We start from the raw sequence: 20,582 nt of genomic DNA on the forward strand, positions 1-20,582 counted from the left end.
GTGGGGAGAGTCCCAACAGAGAGGCATGGAGAGCTGCATTTGGCCCTTGGGTTCCCCACCCCTGTACCAGTGAAAACAATCCAATGCACATCTACTCACCACTGAATTCAATGAGACTTTCTCATGAGTCATCAGAAACATTGTTCAGGGGATGGCCCATGTTTTTTTCCAACTTAATTAAAAAAGTTTACTTGCAATGCCCTATAAAATGCAGTGCTGGTGAGACTCCAGTCATTCACCACCTTATTTTTTTTCATATAAATTAGCACAGTTAACGCCAACAGTGCAAAGTGACCAAGCTCCTAAAAATGAAAATGAATGGAGTCCCTCAACATCTTGAAAAAATCCAAAATGCAGCTTTGAACAAAGTGCTGTTGCTGATCTCACCAGTTTCTATACTCAGGGGAAACTTGAGACCTTCAAACCATTTGTTTGAAAATAAACTTTCCATAGACAGCCTATTGATAACTGACTATCGAAAAAATAACAACACATAGCCATTGTATTTGGACCTCCAATGGATTTCAATGACACATCATTTCATTTATAGTCTTAGAGTCACCAATTACTGGGGACACCTAAGAAATAACTTTAACTATTTGTTCCTGAATTTGCAAGTCATGAAAAGATGGCATATGCACATTGCATGTTAAACCCTAAGCACAGTTACTAGAAAACAAGTCCCACTGAACACAGCAGTGCTTATTTCCAAGTAAACATACACAGGCTTAAGCTGTAAAATATAGCTGCCCTTAAGGCAGACTCAAACCTTGAAGAGATTATTAACAGCTGATTCTCTTGCAATCCTGTTTGCCTCTCTACCGCAATCCTTCCGTCTGCAGTTTCAACCACAAACAGTCACCAGAGCCCTGTCCCATTCAAATACATTATCCTCAACAACACTGTAAATCAATAATCTGGTCCATCCCCTGATTGTGTTGCACACATACATTCCAATTCCTATTGTTTAAAGAACCAAATGTAATGTTTGCTTTGTCTTGGTTTAAAATGAATGCAGGAAGGATTGCTTTAGGAAGGCAATAAATTATTTTAGGAAGATTATAAATATCATGACTTGTGTTCAAACAAATATTCAAAAATACAAATCACCTCACACATTGTACAGGTGAACACATGCCCATACATACATCTTATCTGATACTACTTTAAGAAAAATGATAAAATCCTTCAGCTGCAGCAGACATAATTAAAAACAGCAAACAGTTTAATGGGATTTTGTATCATTATTTTCAGTCATTAATTATTTATAGTACACTGAGAATCCACAAAGGGACTTCCAATGAATTGACATGCTTGGCTCTCCATCATTTCTCACAGGCAAGAAAAACTCAGTGTTGATGTACATGATCCTCTTGCTATTTGTGAGATGAAACTTGGCCCTTTTCACATTTTCGCATGGTAGCAAATGTGTACTTGACATTGGCTGCATTCACACATCAGCAGCCAGGGGTGCTGTTTATTGGGAATGAGCTATGTGCCGGGATATGCATGCCAATCACTCCTCTTGCAGAGCAATTGCGGGAAACAAACCAAGTCAGTCACAATTAAGCTTGGCATGCCCATGGTGCCTGAACCCAGGATTCTGGTTCACTGCTCTCCTAACTAGCCAGGATTGAATGAATGAAGAAAATAAAAAGGAACACAAACTCTGGCAAAAGAAATGCAAGAAGACAATAAGGGATGCTAAAAAAGAATTTGAGGAGCACATTGCTAAGAACATAAAAACCAACAACAAAAAATTCTATAACATTCAAAGCAGAAGACCACCTAGGGAGGCGATTGGACCCTTGGATGATAAGGGAGTCAAAGGTGTACTAAAGAACGATAAGGAAATTGCAGAGAAGCTAAATGAATCCTTTGCATCTGTCTTCACAGTGGAAGATATAGGGCAGATCCCTGAACCTGAACTAACATTTGCAGGAAGAGATTCTGAGGAACTAAGACAAATAGTGGTAACGAGAGAGGAAGTTCTAGGCTTAATGGACAATATAAAAACTGACAAATCACCAGGCCTGGATGGCATCCACCCAAGAGTTCTCAAACAACTCAAATGTGAAATTGCTGATCTGCTAACTAAAATATGTAACTTGTCCCTCAGGTCCTCCTCCGTGCCTGAGGACTGGAAAGTGGCAATTGTAACACCAATCTCAAAAAGGGATCCAGGGGGGATCCCGGAAATTACAGGCCAGTTAGCTTAACTTCTGTCCCTGGAAAACTGGTAGAAAGTATTATTAAAGCTAGATTAACTAAACACATAGAAGAACAAGCCTTGCTGAAGCAGAGCCAGCATGGCTTCTGCAAGGGAAAGTCCTGTCTCTGTAACCTATTAGAATTCTTTGAGAGTGCCAACAAGCATATAGATAGAGGTGATCCAGGGGACATAGTGTACTTAGACTTTCAAAAAGCGTTTGACAAGGTACCTCACCAAAGATTTCTGAAGAAGCTTAGCAGTCATGGAATAAGAGGAGAGGTCCTCTTGTGGATAAGGAATTGGTTGAGAAGCAGAAAGCAGAGAGTAGGAATAAATGGACAGTTCTCCCAATGGAGAGATCAAGGATCAGTATTGGGACCTGTACTTTTCAACTTGTTCATTAATGACCTAGAATAAGGAGTGAGCAGTGAAGTGGCCAAGTTTGCTGATGATACTAAATTGTTCAGGGTTGTTAAAACAAAAGGGATTGTGAAGAGCTCCAAAAAGACCAAACTGAGTGAATGGGCAGAAAAATGACAAATGCAATTCAATATAAACAAGTGTAAAATTATGCATATTGGAGCAAAAAATCTGAATTTCACATATACGCTCATGGGGTCTGAACTGGCGGTGACCGACCAGGAGAGAGACCTAGGGGTTGTAGTGGACAGCAGGATGAAAATGTCGATCCAGTGTGCGGCAGCTGTGAAAAAGGCAAATTCCATGCTAGGGACAATTAGGAAAGGTATTGAAAATAAAACAGCCGATATCATAATGCCGTTGTATAAATCTATGGTGCGGCCGCATTTGGAATACTGTGTACAGTTCTGGTCGCCTCATCTCAAAAAGGATATTATAGAGTTGGAAAAGGTTCAGAAGATGGCAACCAGAATGATCAAGGGGATGGAGCGACTCCCTTATGAGGAAAGGTTACAGCATTTGGGGCTTTTTAGTTTAAAGGCGGGTCAGAGGAGACATGATAGAAGTGTATAAAATTATGCATGGCATTGAGAAAGCAGATAGAGAAAAGTTTTTCTCCCTCTCTCACAATACGAGAACTCCTGGACATTCAAAGAAGCTGAATGTTGGAAGATTCAGGACAGACAAAAGGAAGTACTTCTTTACTCAGTGCATAGCTAAACGATGGAATTTGCTCCCGCAAGATGCAGTAATGGCCACCAGCTTGGATGACTTTAAAAGAAGATTAGACAAATTCATGGAGGACAGGGCTATCAATGGCTACTAGCCATGATGGCTGTGCTCTGTCACCCTAGTCAGAGGCAGCATGCTTCTGAAAACCAGTTGCCGGAAGCCTAAGGAGGGGAGAGTGTTCTTGCACTCGGGTCCTGCTTGCGGGCTTCCCCCAGGCACCTGGTTGGCCACTGTGAGAACAGGATGCTGGACTGATCCAGCAGGCTCTTCTTATGTTCTTATGCTAGCCAGCTTTAAACCATGGTTTCTGGTTGGATTACAAAACCTGGCTTATTATGACATGTGAACATGGGCATTGTAGGGACATGATGCAGAGAGCTGCAGCCAATTCTGCTCCCCTACCTGTTAACACAGTTGTCTATAAACATGAATTGCCACACGCACAAGTGGCATTTTTAAACATATACAAACAAGTAATGTGTAAAATCTCCCCCCAACACACACTTTTCTGTCTTTTCACCTTCTCTATCTCAGCATGTTTGTTGCCTCCAAATATTTGGCACCCCAGCTCTCCTTTCCTATGCCCTTATCCATCTAGTGACAAATCTGGAGCAAAAACAGTTAAGACATCTCAAAACAAATTAAAAAACAACAAACAGAACAACATGTGCAAAATTTTCCAAGCACAGACAATTGAGACATTCAGAAATATCATATTCTGGAGTCCCTGATGGATTGCAGGTGAGATGGCTCCATCACCTGCCCCATCTATTGAGGCCAATGCTGAAATGAGTGTAAGTCAGGCTGCAGTTCCTATGCATGCTTACTCAGGAGTAAGCTCCATTGAACTTACCAGGGCTCACCTATGTGTGTGAGACACAGTGCAGGATAGGGATGCACATCACATTGTTATCATAAGTTTCTGTTCCTCCACTCTTAAATGAAGCCCCAATTTATTGCAAAATGTATGGGGAAGAAATATTTAACCTTACTTGCAGATATCATAAAGAGATGGGAACTTGCATATATGGAGGCTGAAGCATGCCACTGTAGCCTCAGTCACATCAAGATCTGAGATCATTGTATGGTGTAAAATGGAGAGATCTGTTACTAAAAAACAGGCAAAGCAGTATCTTTTTTTAAAAAAATATGATGAACATACATCTCCATGCAGATGAAGTCATTGCTACAACACAGTATCATCACAACCAGCACGCTTTGTACAGTACTCAAAAAAAGGAGCTCTCATCTCTTTTGGAGTGGACCTTTATCTCTCTCTCTCAACTAACAAATAGCTGGATGTGTTTTATTGGCTGCAAACATGTACACATTATAGATAGACAGATAGAGGAATACATTTTATATATAAGCAAACACACATATCACAATAAAGCAAATAGAGATCATCATTCCTGCTAATATTGAACTCAGTGTCCCTGTGCTATGGGACCACTAAGAAACAAAAGAGAGGTCAGCATGCTTCGATGACTCTCAGCATATGCAAAAGTACAAAAAAAGAAAGAGGTAGCACAAAAAATATCTCAAAACCAAGAACATGTACACTGTGCAAATATGAGCATGCTCAATAGTCTCCAGAAACCACTGAATGTTGAATATCAGAAAGCAAGATGGAAAACCAGGAAGGTGGAGGGGAGGGAAGCCATGGAGTGAATTAGCTTGTTTGAACCCATACCAGCAGTACCTCAGCTGGCTTGAAGACTTAAGTACAGGACTTCCGGGAAGGGTGACTTCGCTTGTGCCTGCTTTTGAGACGGGCTCCCGCCTCAAAAGAAGCTTATTCAGATATAAATCAGTCAGAACATTTTTTTTTGACTGATGAAATTTCTCCCGGGCAGGGAGAAACGTAGAGATCAACCTCAAAAGCCTGTTTTTGTTGGGAGGACTGGATTTCATTAATTTATGAGAAAAGGTCCAGCCAGCAATGCCGGACGGACTTCCGAACAAGCTCTATCTGATTAATGCGATACGTTTATCTTTTCTTCAAAGAGAAAACGGACTAACAGGCAAGCACCCTTCTTTCTATTATTTTTTTTTACTTGGTTTAAATTGTTGCAGCAAAAAGAGATTTGTCAAATGAATCAGCTTTAAAGAACTTCTGGGTGAGCTATAACTCTTCTCTGTTATTCACGAAATTAACAGCTTATCTCTGTTTCTATTGCAAAAAGCTGTCCTGGAAGTGCATTCTAAAGATACAAACAGAAGAGGGATTTCTATTCCGAGGAACATTATATTGTCTGGGACTATTCTCTTTTTGGTCTATTTTATTTTGACGAATCTGCTTCTTCACAACGCCACTAACTGTTTTGATGCTGGGAACTAAATTTGTTTTGTGTTCTTGAACATAGAGAGATAAGGCAGGCTGCTCTGTTTATACTGTGATGTCATCAAGCCTGGAATATTAACCCAATTGTTGCTGAAATAAGAAGTGGTTCTTCTTTATTTTTGTTTTGTTTTCGTGGTTTTAAAAATGGCAATCAAGAAAGTGGCTGAGAATCTGGAAGTAATTATGTTTCAGAAAATAATGGATGAGATTGAGATAACGAAACAAACCCTGCGACAGGGCAGTAAGGAGCTGAAAATTGAACTGAGCAAAATGACGCAGGAGCTTAAAGAAATAGGGGATCCTGTGAGAGAGGAGAATGAGATCAGAGATGAGAAAAGAAAAAATAAAGGGAAGATACAAGCCCTGGAGATTGGAACAAATGTGGAATTGGAAAAAGATCTGGAGTTTATGGATATTAGAAATAAAATCTACTGTTTGGAATTTAACGTTATCTCTGAAGAAATTAATGAAGATATTAGAGACAAAGTTATCAATGGCTTGGATAATCTTCTGGACTGGAATGACGTGATGGAGCTTGATATAGAGAAAATCTATGGAACTAACAGCAGCCATGTGACAATGGAAAAACTTTCAAGAGATGAACCAGTGCATTTTGTAAAAAAGAAGAACAGAGATATGACTTTACAACAATATTTCAGCAACTTATTCAGAATTGATGGCAAGAAAATATTTGGGAGAGAGGAAATTCCCATCAGACTCTTATTATATGACTATGGCTATGACAGCAAGATTATTACGGAATACTGATAATGGAAGATTGGACACTGAAATTACTGGACTTAACAGGACTATTGAAGATGGAAGATGGAATTAATAGGGATAATGGAATAATGGCTATTGAAATTATTGGACCTAACAGATTTTGATGAGATGGATTAATCGATATGTTTATTTGGACTATGGTTATGACAATAAGATTATTATTATTATTAACGAGATGGATTAATCGACATGTTTATTTGGAGAAAAATTGATAGATATATTTCTTAAAGAATTGAAACCTCTCTTTGACTTTTTGTGGAAAGAATAAAGTAATGTTTATGAGATTTGATGATTAATTAAGATAACTACTGGAGGAAAGTGACGTAATAATATAATTTAAGAGACAGGATTGTTATATATTGTAGACCTATAACTGATTTGATCTGCGACAAATGGGAAGTCAACATTTTATTTTTTTGTTTAATCATTTTTGTTTTGTTTTGTTTTTTGTCTTTGAATGTTTTATGATTTTGTTTTGTATGTTTTATGAAAATTTGAATAAAAATTATTGTAAAAAAAAAAAGACTTAAGTACAGAACTCCTGTTAGGGTTTAAGGATATACAGCAACATTCTATTGCAGGTCCCACTTGTACTATTTAAACCATAAATACCAGAACTAAAGTGGGTCACAGATTGTTACCAATCCATAGTACTGCATTAAGGTTTAAACGGCATGCTAAATAAACCATTTTAAAGAAAAGTACATTTACAACACAGGAATTCTACACAGATTTTTTTATGTCTAGAGTTTGTAAACAAATTATACATTGCATAACTACACTAGTGTAATTTAGCAACCTTAATTCTTCTCTGAAATTAATGTTTGGGGTTTTTTTGTTTTAGTTATATAATATTTCCTTCCCAATTTAGCATGAGTGGTATGACTGGAATTCTGGATGAAGGTTTGGATCTGTGGAGATGTCATACAAATAAACTACTGTTCTTTCGGCCATAAAAGTTTAGAAAATCATAATCTGATTACATTGCAAGCCATATCAGGTCTCTTAAAAGGCGGGGGGACAGAGAATCATTGGGGAAATTTCCTGAGCAAGAAGAGAGTTCAGTTTATTAAAAGAAAGAAAGAAAGAAAGAAAGAAAGAAAGAAAGAAAGAAAGAAAGAAAGAAAGAAAGAAAGAAAGAAAGAAAGAAAGAAAGAAAGAAAGAAAGAAAGAAAGAAAAGTTAAATTGCATTAGACCGACAGACAGCTTGGAAACCTCAAGCCACTGTTTGGTTTTGGAATTTGCTTTCTATGAGTTCTATTTGTACACTAATCCTATAGCCAATTTGGTCGTTTTTCATTTCAGCAGAAAACTAAATATTCATGAACAGATGAAAGTTCTCTTTATAAGCAATGGCCTTGCAGTAATGATGGTTTCCAGAACGTGGTGACAATTTTCAATCACATTTAACGGGAAAGCAATTTGGATCCCTCAACAGTTTTGTAATGCTAAGCTCTTCTGGCTTTTCATGGGTTTTTCTTAAAAACATATAAAATCAAAATGTTTTATTTATTATAAAACGATAAAGAATAAATTTATTGTTATAAAGAAGGAAACAGTCTTCCAGCTGAGCTGGAGAAAAATACACTGGGCGACGTGTCTGTTTTCCATCTAAAATTAGATGGGGAAGCCAACTTATGACTACGTCCCACTCAGACACTGTTTATACTGGGCCATCAATCTCCCATGCTTACCACCAGCAAGTGAATGAGAAGAGCGATAACTATCTCTGGAGAAAGGGAACAATGTGTAATTAAGACATTAAACAGGAAACTAAAGAATGTGAACACAGGCTGAATCACAACAGTGCCACCTACAGGACAAATTGAGTACTGAAATATGGAGGAGGGAATTAACAATATATTAAGCTCACAGGAGCAAGGGGAGGGATCCAACAAAAATGGCATATTGTTTGATGAAAAAGTTATTTCAGAAGGTATTCTTTAATTAGGGCCTTTTAAGATTTCTGATTTTACTGTTTCCATTGTTTTGAGAGTTGCTCCTTTAATAGAATTTTAGTGGATTACATTACTATAATATTCTTGTTTTTAAAGCCATTTTGTGCATGTAGGGTAAAAGTAAAATAATATTAATCAGAAGCAACCAGTAATTTTCTACAAACAAGGAGACGTTATTGTATTTTAAAACTCTCTATTTAAACACCCAGGATAAACCATATTAATTTCCCAAAGGGTTAGTCAGATTAGGCTGCAATCCAGTACACACTTACCTGGGAGTAAATCCCATTGAACTCAATGGAGCTTACATCTGAGTATACATGCACTGGATTGCAGCCTTAGTCTGTTACAGCAAACACACAAAATAAGCCAGAGTCCAATGGCACCTTAAAGAATAAGGGAGTTATCCCAAGGTCCCAGGAAGGGTGGCTGAGGGCCAGTTTGGATCCTGCAGATTTATTTTATTTCATATACTTATATGCCACTTAATACCAAGACAGCCCCAAAGCAGTTTACAAAAACAATATAAATAACCATAAAGATATAACCAATGAAACTGAAAAAGCATATAACCAAGTAAAACAATAAAATTTCCCCAAAGCATATCAGCACATTTGAAAACTTCTCAGAATTAGAGATCCCTGTTTTCATGCTCCCTCTTGCCAAAGCACATCTTGACTCACAAAACGCAGCATTCATCCTCCACTAACTCATACACATCACACCCAAGTTCTCTTCCACACCTCCAGCAATACACACAGACACACTTTCCCCCAATCACTCCAATGGCTCCCTCTCAATCACCAAACCACTATCACCAATCACTCCATCCACTCTACTAAACACTTACTGCAAAAAATACCAATGAAACCATTCACTGACCGAACTGTATATAAAAAAAATCAAAATGAATTGCCACTCATCAATCTCCCTCTCCATGCAAAAATGAAGGCATGTGGTCAGCGGCCTCCTCCAGTGTGGCTGCGGAAATCTGCACTGGCATCACCAAACCACTGGTGCTGCTCCGAGTGTAGCGGGTCCAAGAGTGTTTGGGGGCAGGCTGTGGATCTGCAGGATCCTAAGCTACTCCAGCCCCCAGAACACACACACATGTACCCAATAGGGCCTGGAAGTACATGAGCTCTGGAGAGAATTATTTAGTTTCCCTCCCAATGCCAGCAATGTGAAAGAAATTTTGGGGAGGGGGGGAACAAAAATGAAAAAAGCCACCCCACTGATACCTTCAGCCCTGGCCACAGCACACCAGCAGGGGTCTGGATGTGGCACGGTTCCACCACAGAATCCCCCACACTGAGGGAAGTAGGAATGCCTGTGGAATAAGCTTTCACTGCACCAAAGTCCAGATTGTTAGATGATGAAGTGGACTCTAGTCTACAAAAGCTTAGAGCACAGTAAATCTTTTGCTTATATGAACAGAGCAACAAAAAGATTCAAGAGTCCTGCAGCACCTTGAAGATGATATGCAACAATAATCATTCATGCATATATTGCACTACCAAAGGGTTCTTACCTTGCATTCTACTACACTCTGATCAGATTCACAAGTAACGTAGATTTCGTCAACCGCGCGTCTTAGGTTGTCAAAAAGGAAAGCCCAGTATCGTGCTCGCAGATCCACTTTCCGAGGCTGCCTTGTTTTCGTGGGGCTTTTATCAAAGTTTTTTTCTCCAGCTGCCGATATTATTTTACAGTCTGATGTAGTGCTCTGCAACAGAGGTAGGGTACACAACACAAAAAACTAATTCCAGTAAGTGGGGCAAGGGGATGGATATTCATGGACCATGCATTTTGCTGCAATTTAAACACTTTTAAAACAAGGCATTAATTTAATGTTTCTGATCTTCCAAACCATGGTTTGGAGCAGGTTCCCCAGATGTCACTGCACCTCCCATCATCCCTGCCAGATGGCAGTGGCTGGAGTCCAATAACATGTGGGGACCCAACATTAGGAAAGACTGTTTTAGAGGATGGAGAACAAGTCTTGTGTTCATGCACTCCCTCCTCCCCTTCTCCATGAAGCTTAAAGAGTAACGTCCTGGTTTGATCAACTTGGAGCAAACCATGGTTTACAATCCTGGTTTGGAGGGCTCACTGAAACTATAGTTTGCCAATTTAAACATAGCAGCAGACTATGGTTTGATCAACCTAGTAAGTTCTCTCACGTGCACAGCTCAATGGACAACAAGAAAACATACTCAGCACAGTACTGGCCTGATATTTTGTGACTTTTTAGTTGGTCCTCATAGGTATTGTGCTGATGTTAAATTTTATATAGAATGTTCAAAGCATATACACATACAATATTCAATCCTCTTTATAAAAACCCAGTAAAGTAGGTCAGTATGACTTTTCCCATTTCACAAATGGGGAACCAAGGCTAAGAGATGGTTGTTTTCTTAAAAGCAATGTTGCAAATTCATGGTCAAAGCAAGATTTTAAGTGAGGATTTCTGGCTCTCAGCTCACAGTCTTAGCCACACCATTACTGATACTAACACACACATGCAGGTTGATTGGATGCTTAGCGTAGGAAGAGCATATTTTTTCCCACAGGAGATTCAGAAGTGATTCTTCCTTTCATTCAGAAAATTGAAACAACAATTCTGAATGCTTACTTTGTACCATGCATCTGAGGAAAGTTTTAAATCTTTCGGAACTGCTAACAGTGAACAAAACATGATCCCTGATTAAAGTGCATTCTCCTGTATTTTATCTTTAAAACCCTAATAAAGCACTTCATGCATTATGAAGAAAATATTTCCTACTTTTAAAAACGTTTATGCATCCCTGTCTTGGCTTCCCATGATATATCTTCTAAACCAGTAGCGTCCAACAGTTTTTTCATACTTGCCAAAATTGTGGCAAAAGTGCTAACACTTTCGCGACATGACAAAAAAATTAAACTGTGTTTTTGAGGGTAGAAAAATACACAATAATGTTTTCAATTATTTATTGACAGAATTAGTGAGAAATCTGACATTTCTTTTCATTAAACAATGCGGGGAAATCAGACATAAAATAAGTTAGACTACATCTCAACTCTACATCTCCAAATGTTTGCCCAATATCTGTGGCCTATATTTTGATTTCACCATTTTTACTGCAGAAAAAAATTGATTCTCAGAGCAACATTGAACCAAAAATTGAAAACGGTTTTGGAACAACTGTATTTAGAACCACAAACTCATTTCGATTTAAAATGAATCGATGTCGTAACAATTGAATCATCTTTCAAATGCTGAATGCTTTGAAGTAAAATCACAACCATCTCAAAAAGGTGGCTCTCCAAAGGAGCCTCAGAAGCTCAAGACAGCTGACAATGGTAGAAGTCAAAGTGCATTTTACAGCATACAGGACCCAAGGACGAATCTCTGATTGTTAAGAGCAGAGGGTGGACTTTTTCTTTTTTTAATAAACAATTTTATTTTTAAAAATTGTTTTAAAAAATAGGTAGCCACAGGTCAGTAGCCATTTCGTCACATAAGGTGAGTGGCAACCATGTTGGACACCAGCGCTCTAAACTAAAAACTGAACAACCCACAGAGGAAAACTAGGCAGCCCCATCAGTCCACATGGATTTTTTCCTAAAGCCACAGTAGCCCAGTATCTTTATTAGGACCAACCAAAATATCACACAATGTCATGATCAGAGTTCTCCAGAAACTCTTAATCAGTGTGGATATTAGACAAAATAGGGAAGAAAAAAGTGGGGCAGGATGCAAAAATCCCAAAGGCTGGGGGTCTGCAAGAGTCTTAAAAAAAGGACAGGAGGAGTTGTGCAGATAAGAACAGCCTGTTGTATCAGGTCAACAGTCCATCTAGTCCAGCATCCTGGCCAACCAGATGCCTGTAGGAAGCTTGCAGTCAGGACCTGAGTGCAAGAGAATTCTCCCCTCCTGCCGTTTCCAGTAACCGGTATTTCGAAGCATGCTGCCTCTGACTGTGGAGGCAGGGCATAGCCATCATAGCTAAAAGCCACTGATTGCCTTATCCTTCATGAATTTGTCTAATCCTCTTTTAAAGCTGTATGATGGTATTAGATTAGCCTCTGTGCACAACAGGATTAATCCCATTGTAATAGCAGCAATAACCACTAGGCAATGCTGTCACTCCAACAGGCAATGTTTTGCCCTTTGGACACTTGAACCTTGGGGTGAAACAAAAAAGAAAATGGGACATTCGGACCAAGAACAGAAGGCTGGAGACAGGGCGGTAGCTGGTCAGGGAGTATACAACCAGAGGATGAAACACAAAGCACACACAGAATTAAGACTTCCTGGTGCCCTGCCATTCCTGAATGAAGCATTAAACCTAGTCATCAAAAGACCCAGGGTCAGTACTCAAATTACATTGGGGGGGCTCCCCACAGCTTTTTTTGATAGCCTGCTCAGCTACTGTTTTAGAAGGCTCCATAGAGGGCATGATGTGGCCTCCCTACCCTTGCTCAGATACTGCCCCCTGTCAGTTAGAGTCTCTGCCACACCCCAAAGGTCACAGCTGCCTTAGAGTCCATGTAGACTAGCTGAAGGAAAACACTACGTGCAAACTTCCCTTACACTGGAGGCAATATCAGAATCCAAAACAACTCTGGCTCCAAGGTAAACACATTCTTGAACTCCAGGAGGGGAATGAACAGAACTTGTTTTTTGCAGGGAGGTCAAATTCAAATGGTCATCAGAAACCACAGAGATGAGGGCTTGTTTCTGTCTCTTTGGAGTGGAAACTCTACTAGGGCCAGAGTAGCACTTCTGCTGAAGAATGCTTTGGCATCACTGCCCCTCTTTGCTTTGGGAAGGTCCAGAATGGAGACATGAAAACAGCGATCAAATACCTGAAAACTTCTTTTTGGAATTAAGGTGTCAAGAAGAGAAGTTCCAGTCCAGAAGAAGATGGGACCCCAGTCTCGGGGGATGGCTATAGCTCAGTGGCTGCCAAGCACAGCAGAAGGTCCCAGGCTCAGTCTTGGGCATCTCCAGGTAAGGCTGGGAAAGATTCCCTGTCTGAAATCCTGGAGAGCCTCTGTCAGTCAGTGTAGACAATACTGAGTGAGATGGACCCAGGGTCTGACTTGGAACTGTTGGAAGTGGGGCAAGAGCAACTCCTGTTTTGTTCTTTTGTTTAAGCTCCAGAGGGAAGATAGGGCTAGGGTCCTCCAGATGGATAGGCTTTGTTTACCTTTTACCTGTGATGCTCTGATTGACTTCCTTCTGTCGCTAGACTGCAACGCCTTTAGGGAAGCTTACCTGCCCCTCCTCCTTCCGCCCTTTCCATTCCTTTCTTCTCCGGCTGACCAGGAGAGGAGACTCCCTTTGTCTCTGCTCTCTCTCCGAGCATGGGGCTGACTCCTACACCTGGGAGTTATGCCTCCAACTTAGCTAGTTAGTTAGAACTAGGTATGCCTTTTCTATCTACTATGTATTTCTCTAAATAAAGTAGCTTTTCTTATTTTACTAAGTCTCCAGTCTCAATGATGCTGTTGCAGGGTAAAAGCCTGCTTTCTTAGGCAAACGCACGCACACGCTGGCACACTCGCATTTCAATATCTGCTGTTACTCTCTGCTGCTGTGGTGCTGCTTTTAAACGAAATTAAGCAACACAACTACACACAGCGCAACAGGAATAAGGCAGCTTCCGATGTTCCATCAAATGTTATTTGTCACAATGTAGAGACAGACTGGTGTGGAGATTTCAGGGGTCAAGGGAGTCTGGATGAGGAAAAGGGGCAATCCGCTCTGCATCACTGTCACGCCATCCACCCTCTCAGCTGACACTCCTTTTCTCCAGGAGACTACCTTTTGGGTAAGACCCACACAGTGATGTGAGATTTCCCTTTCTGGACTCCACTTTACTACATGCATATTTTATAGTTTGAGTTTTTTTCTTTTTGAGGAAAAACACAGTAAGTTTTTAAAAATAAATAATAAAATAGAGTTCTTGCTGTACGTTTTTCATTTGGTTATTTTTCAAAAAGATGTGCAAAAATAACACTTGTTAGAAACTGGACTTTGTTCTCGCATTTCAGTGCAGTTAAACAGGAGTAAGGGGTGGGGCTTATGAGGACCAGTGGGAGGAGCTAAAATGGGTATGGGTCAGGCAGAAGATGGGGCTTGCGAATTTTGTTATTAAGGGCCCTCCTAGGCTTTCCCCCCCCATAATTCAAATACTATTCCAGGTTGTGATTTTGTTATCACCCTCAGTCCAACTCACAAATCACTCCTTTCATGGAGCAACAGCTTACACCATTTCTCACTTTCCAACCCTACCCCTACAAAGGCCACCCGTAGCCAAATTAATAGTCCTCCATTCTTCTGACTGTTACTTATGACAGGCAAGCCTAAATTCAGCACACAAAACACAGCTGATGAACCAAAAGCAGTGTAAACCATGCAGGAGCTTTGGATGGAAATAATCCATTTTATAATAAGGAAAAAGCTAACATAAAGGTACACTAGAAAACATACACTTGTGAAGATGCGGCAATCCTAAGATTACTTCTTAGAAGTAAACCCCATTGAGCTCAGTGGGATTCACTTCCATGTAAATACACTTAGGCCTGTGTTATTAATTATTTTGCCAAAGCAGTTCCAGGATGATAGAAATATTACATACCCAGAGGCTTTTCGTCTGTCTCCTCAAAGGGTCTTTGGATCTTTAATATTCCATCATAATGACATTGCAGTAAATTTAATTCCACTTTCTGGAAATAACACTGGCTTTAAATTACAGCTCTTTCTCTGCCTGGAAAATATATATTAAGCCAAACCTTCTTGCATGGTATTTCCAAAATGGAGCAAAAAAGAAAGAAGAGGGATATAGTTTAGTGGTAGAGCACATACATTGCATGTACTGTAAAAGGCTCCGGGTTCAATTCCCAGCATCTCTAGGTAGGGCTAGGAAGGACTACAGGGGCACTGCAATAGACAATACAAAGCTAGATCAGCTGATGGTCTGATGGTATAACATTGGTGTGTGATGTTGTTAGCTGCTTTAGGCTTCCTTTTGGAAGGAAAAGGAAACTACAAATTAACACTGAAATGAATTGTTGCCAAGAAGAAGAAAGAATTGAAACTTTAAAAAAAATCTAAAATTATGCAGCACCTGAAGGATTCAAGATACTCCCAAGAAGCATGTTCAGTTCTCATATGACATAATGTGCCCATTCCTACACACACACACAGTTTCCCACCCACCCCGATTAAAAAGCCCTTTGTGCACGCACAAGACAGAACAGCCAAAACTTTCTACTCTTAATATCTGTAAGCAGAGCCCAAGAATACAAGGCAGTGCAGGAGAGTTCCATGCTCCCACCATGCCACACACAATTTTAACCCACACAACTTCAGCACTCTTCTCCATTCTTTGTCTAATGACCCTTGTGCAGTATTTTGCTGGCCACCAACTCCCCTAAAAGCAGGGATGAGGAACCTCTCGCCCTCCAGAAAGTATTTGACTACAACCCCCATCATCCCTGACCATTGCCTATGCTGGTTGGGGCTGATGGGAGATGGAGACCAACAGCCTCTGAAAGGCCACACGTTTCCCATCCCTGTGCACTGTAGGCACAGTGTCTGGCCTGCAATCCTGAACACAAATACTAAGGAAGTAAGCCCTAGTGAGCACAGTTGGGCATCTTCTGAGCACAGATCCATAGAACTGCTCTGTGAAATGCCTTTAAATTGATTGTATGAGAGTTGTTCTTTTTTTATAATGCATATGGTCAGCCCTTGTGTTAAAGTGACCAAAAAGCCCCAGGAGACAAAGTGTTAAGTTTCTATTAGTGATATTGGGCTATCATTTTACATTCGTGCTTCTTCGTTTTATGTTTAATATGGTCTAATTACTGATGTGGAACAGTTGAGTATTTATGTTAGTGTTGCCCTTTTTAATCTCCAGGCGGTTTGAAATATCAGTATAAATGGTTGCCTCCCCTAGAGAGTGAAACAGACACTCGTTGCATCTGGATGTTAGATTCACTCTCCACTTGCTCTGGCCGAAAGATTTTTCTGTTCGCTGAGCATCTAAATCTACTCTTTGTTAAATATACAGCAATATTTTAGCCTATCAGGTACAAAAACAGAATTGAAATGAAACGTGGCTGTACTTATTGATTTTCTCTGTATTTTAAAACTTTTGTGGGAAACCAGACCTGCAAAATAAAATCTTAGAGATCAGGCTACAGATCATCAGCAAAATCAATACAGTGTGTGTAATCTCAATATTCTTACAATACAAAAACACACAATTAGAACTTCACTAAGTGGTCATTGGAAAAGGTGCTTGCACCAAATGTTTTTGTTTTGTTTTTAAATCCTCCTCCCAACAAGGTCAGTGCAGCATACATGGTGCCTGTGTTCCCCTCCTTCAGCCTCAGAAGACCCCTGTGAGTTAAGCTAGGCTGAGATAGTGACTGGCCCAAGGACACCCAGTAAGCTTTGTGGGCAAGGGGAAATTTGAATCTGCAAGTTGTATCCAACTACTCATAGTAGATCCAATGACCTTAATATTACTCACGTAATAAGTGAGTAGTGTCCATCCATTTCAACGGACCAACTCTGAGTAGGACTGCCACTGGATACCATCCTGGGTCTCCACATTTTAGGACAAAACTCTAACCACTACACCACACTGGCTTAGGTGAATTTAGGGTTGTAGCCAGTGTAGGGATGGGCAAGAACGCAGCCGAATTCAGATTTAGCATCGGATTTTTCAATGGTGTGCATATTCTCCATCTTTGTGGAACGATGTGAAGCTAACTTTATCGGCTTTCCCGCAACACCAGACTTTCCCCCTCTCAAATATTGTGTTGAATGTAATGTTCTTTTATTGATTTTACTCACAGCACAGCACTACAGTTCTCTCTCTCTCTGTCACTCCCCTCCACTGGAATAATCCAAGCTCCAAGTGGGAGAAAGTAAGCCAAGATTCCTCCACATTAAGGACTCAGGGCTCGTCAAGGAGGAAGGGGGGGCATTGAAAGCCGCTTCTCTCCTAACAGCCAGTCTATTTGCTAATGTGAAAACTGACCAGCCTCTCTCAAAAATACTGATATTTTCTTTCATTTATCGATATTTCCTTTCCTTTGAAAGAAACTATTGATATTAATATCAATATTGGGGGAGGGGAAAAGATCAGACCGACAAAAGTAGTGTATAGTGGGCAAAGAATGAACTCGAATTGATACTGCCTGTTAGGTCAATGGAATGCTTTTGAAGTAGCACCAGCCAACAGATCCTATCCCTAAGCCAATGCTAGTCCTACTCAGTGTTGTGTGCACAGGGGTTGCCTCATCCACGCGTGTGCATTTGAGATGCACAGACAGGAGATCTGCCCAGCGGTGAAGGTAAGCGAACAGTCCCACCTCACACAATGAGTGCTTATCAAAAACTTGCAGAGTTTTGGGTCACAAATATCTTTGTCAGGTTTCTTTCAAGGGGTTATACCGGTCAGACTTTTAAGTCTGTGTTAAGGCCTGCTTCCTAATAAGTGTGCTTGGGACTGCAGCCTAAGATGAAGTAGGAAAAGTTAATTTTAAATCCCCTGGTATGAATCATTCCCAAAATGAATGTCTCAGGCTCAAGTTTATACCTCATCTGCTATTTGTGAGCGCAAGGTCAAAGACATACAAATTGCTCTCTATTCTCGCTGCATTTGGCTGCAAAGATATGACCAAGTCGTGCAGCTGTAAATGCAGCCCCTCCATGTGGTTCAGCAAACCAGGAACAATTCAGTTAATGGTAGTTTCCTATTTTGTCCAAACTGGAAAACTACAGTTAACAGCTTTGGAACAAGCCACGGTATTAATCTATGATTATTTGAAGTTGGCTTAATATCGTCACTTGTTCCAAAGCTGTTAACCATAGTTTCTCAGTTCAGACAAAGTGGGAAACTACCATTAATTGAGTTGTTCTTGGTTTGTTTGCCTGCTCATGTAAAGGGTCTGCATGCATGTCTATAGAGCATGTTCATATCAGCATTATAAACTAAAATATGATCGTCCAAACACAGCCAACATTTTGAAACCAAATACTGAAATAAAAGTGCTTTACTCAATGATGGAAATGGCTTCAGGTTGTAGCTTTTTCTCCAGTACAATTGAACAAAACATTCCAAAGGAAGCATATTAGCATATCAGAATACATGTACTAGTGAGCTCTGAAGAGCAACCCCATGAGAAAACTTTTATGTACCTGTTTAGTAGTTTTAAGAGCTCCCTGAGTCACTCTCCTAGATTTCCCTCCTGCTTGCCACTTTGGTTTTCCTGTGAAGAGAAAAAGATTTTTGAAGCCAGCAATAATTCTTTAATGCTTACATCGGAGATGGAGAACCTGTGGCCCTCCCAATACGGTTGGACTTTTTAAAATTCCTATCAGCCCCAGCCAGCATAGCCAGTGGTCAGGGTGCTGAGAAACAACATTCAACTTCATTGGCGTTTATATGATGTTTTCATAAATCTAACACTTCCTCAGTTTCTTCATGCCTAGTAGATTGGCTGTATTTTTAAATCAGATTTTGAACAAGGTACAAATTAAAGGGGAAGACAGAGAAGGGTCCTTAATGGTATCCATAAGCCACACCCCCAGCCCCCCACCCAATTTTACTCAAATCACACAGGATCTTGTAAAAATGGTACATAGGAAGCTGCCTTATGCCGTGGATTTTGATTATGTCTATATGGAATGTACTTGTGTTTGGTTGTAAGTTGCCCAGAGTGGCAGATTAACCTCTGCCAGATGGGCATCCAACAAATCTCATAAATAAATAAGTAAGTAAGTAAGTAAGAAAGTAAGTAAGTAAATAAGTAAGTAAGTAAGTAAGTAAGTAAGTAAGTGAGACCATTGGTCCATCTACAATGATTGGCAGTGGGTCTCCAGGGTTTCAGACACGGGTCTCGCCCAGCCCTACCTGGAGATGCTGAGCACTGAACCTGGGACCTTCCTCATACAAAGCAGATGCTCTATCATTGAGCTATGGTAGCTAATTAGGATGTCATAGAAGGGGGCCTTCCCCCACCCCACATAATTCAAGCACTAACATCAAAGTAGGCAGCTTTGTTGGTGCTCAGCTACTTCTTGATTTTAGAGTTCCAGCGGCATGCTTTACAAGGGAGTAAGAGACAAATAAGTATAACACAAGACCTGCTGGATCAGACCAAAGAACTATCTATCCTATTATCCCGTTGCTAACTGTCACCTCTCTCCAGAAACACCATAAGAAAGACCTGAACGCAACAGTGGTCTCCTGCTGTTGCTCTCTACGTGTTTGAACATGGATGTTGCATATAGCCACTGACAGAATTTTTCTCCATGACTTTATCTAATCCTCTTCGGAAGCCATCTAAGTCAGCATAACGAAATCTGGTGATGCTGAATTCCATTAAATTAAAGTATACCATGTGTGCAGTGTCTTTTGTCTGTCCTGAATCAAGTGCCAATAGGTTTCATGGGCTTAATTACTTACTAAACATAACTGTGACACACACAGTTAACACATACCATCATCCTCTTTGCTTTCCAGGGGCACACTCCATGCAATCAAGTTCCTTGCTGTGCGACCCTCTTCAGCCACTATTTTTCTGACCTTGTCATGACTATTAGAACGCTGGAAGGAAGCCTGAAAAGAGAGAGAGAAACTGTTTCATTAACAGCACAATAATCCTATCCATATTATTACTGTTCAGTGGGGACTACTCTCAAGGGCATAGGATTGTAGTCACTGGATTGGTTCAGACGTAACATCAAACCATTGTTTATGCTAACCTTACTAAACTAAGGTGCATGTTGCAGATGTATAGGTAAAACTTGGTATTTGTGGTTCTCCTGGCTTCCTTGAGAATTCTGAAGATTGTGGTTTGCAAGTCAGCTTTAAGCCATTATTTTAGATCCCAGTTTGGTGGCCGCTAGCAAATTATGGTTTGTGGTTCATTTATTTATTTTATTTATTTAACAAAAATTATATGCCACTTGATTGTAAGAAAACCTCTAAGCAGTTTATAGGAAACATTAAAATCAATAAAACAAGCAATTAAAAACAGTTAACTTTTAAACAACAGTTAAACCAGCAATAAACTAAAAGCAATTAAAACATATCCACATCTATTTGTCTGGATAGGCTT

At 40.1% G+C, this 20,582-nt stretch overlaps 1 protein-coding gene across 2 annotated transcripts in view; it reads right to left on the reverse strand.

Annotated features, from left to right (window-relative positions):
- SCAPER (S-phase cyclin A associated protein in the ER) overlaps window positions 1-20,582 on the reverse strand; it is a 306,133-nt gene that overhangs the window by 266,402 nt on the left and 19,149 nt on the right. For both annotated transcript variants that reach the window (XM_061595510.1, XM_061595511.1), the window contains exons 3-5: window positions 19,963-20,080; window positions 18,658-18,728; window positions 9,982-10,176 (exon numbers count right to left, since the gene is read on the reverse strand). In XM_061595510.1, the coding sequence (XP_061451494.1) occupies window positions 9,982-10,176; window positions 18,658-18,728; window positions 19,963-20,080 (384 nt within the window). The remainder of the gene's footprint in view (window positions 1-9,981; window positions 10,177-18,657; window positions 18,729-19,962; window positions 20,081-20,582) is intronic.

The sequence above is a fragment of the Rhineura floridana genome, chromosome 14 (genome assembly GCF_030035675.1).
Source record: "Rhineura floridana isolate rRhiFlo1 chromosome 14, rRhiFlo1.hap2, whole genome shotgun sequence".
In the NCBI taxonomy this organism is placed as follows: domain Eukaryota; kingdom Metazoa; phylum Chordata; class Lepidosauria; order Squamata; family Rhineuridae; genus Rhineura; species Rhineura floridana.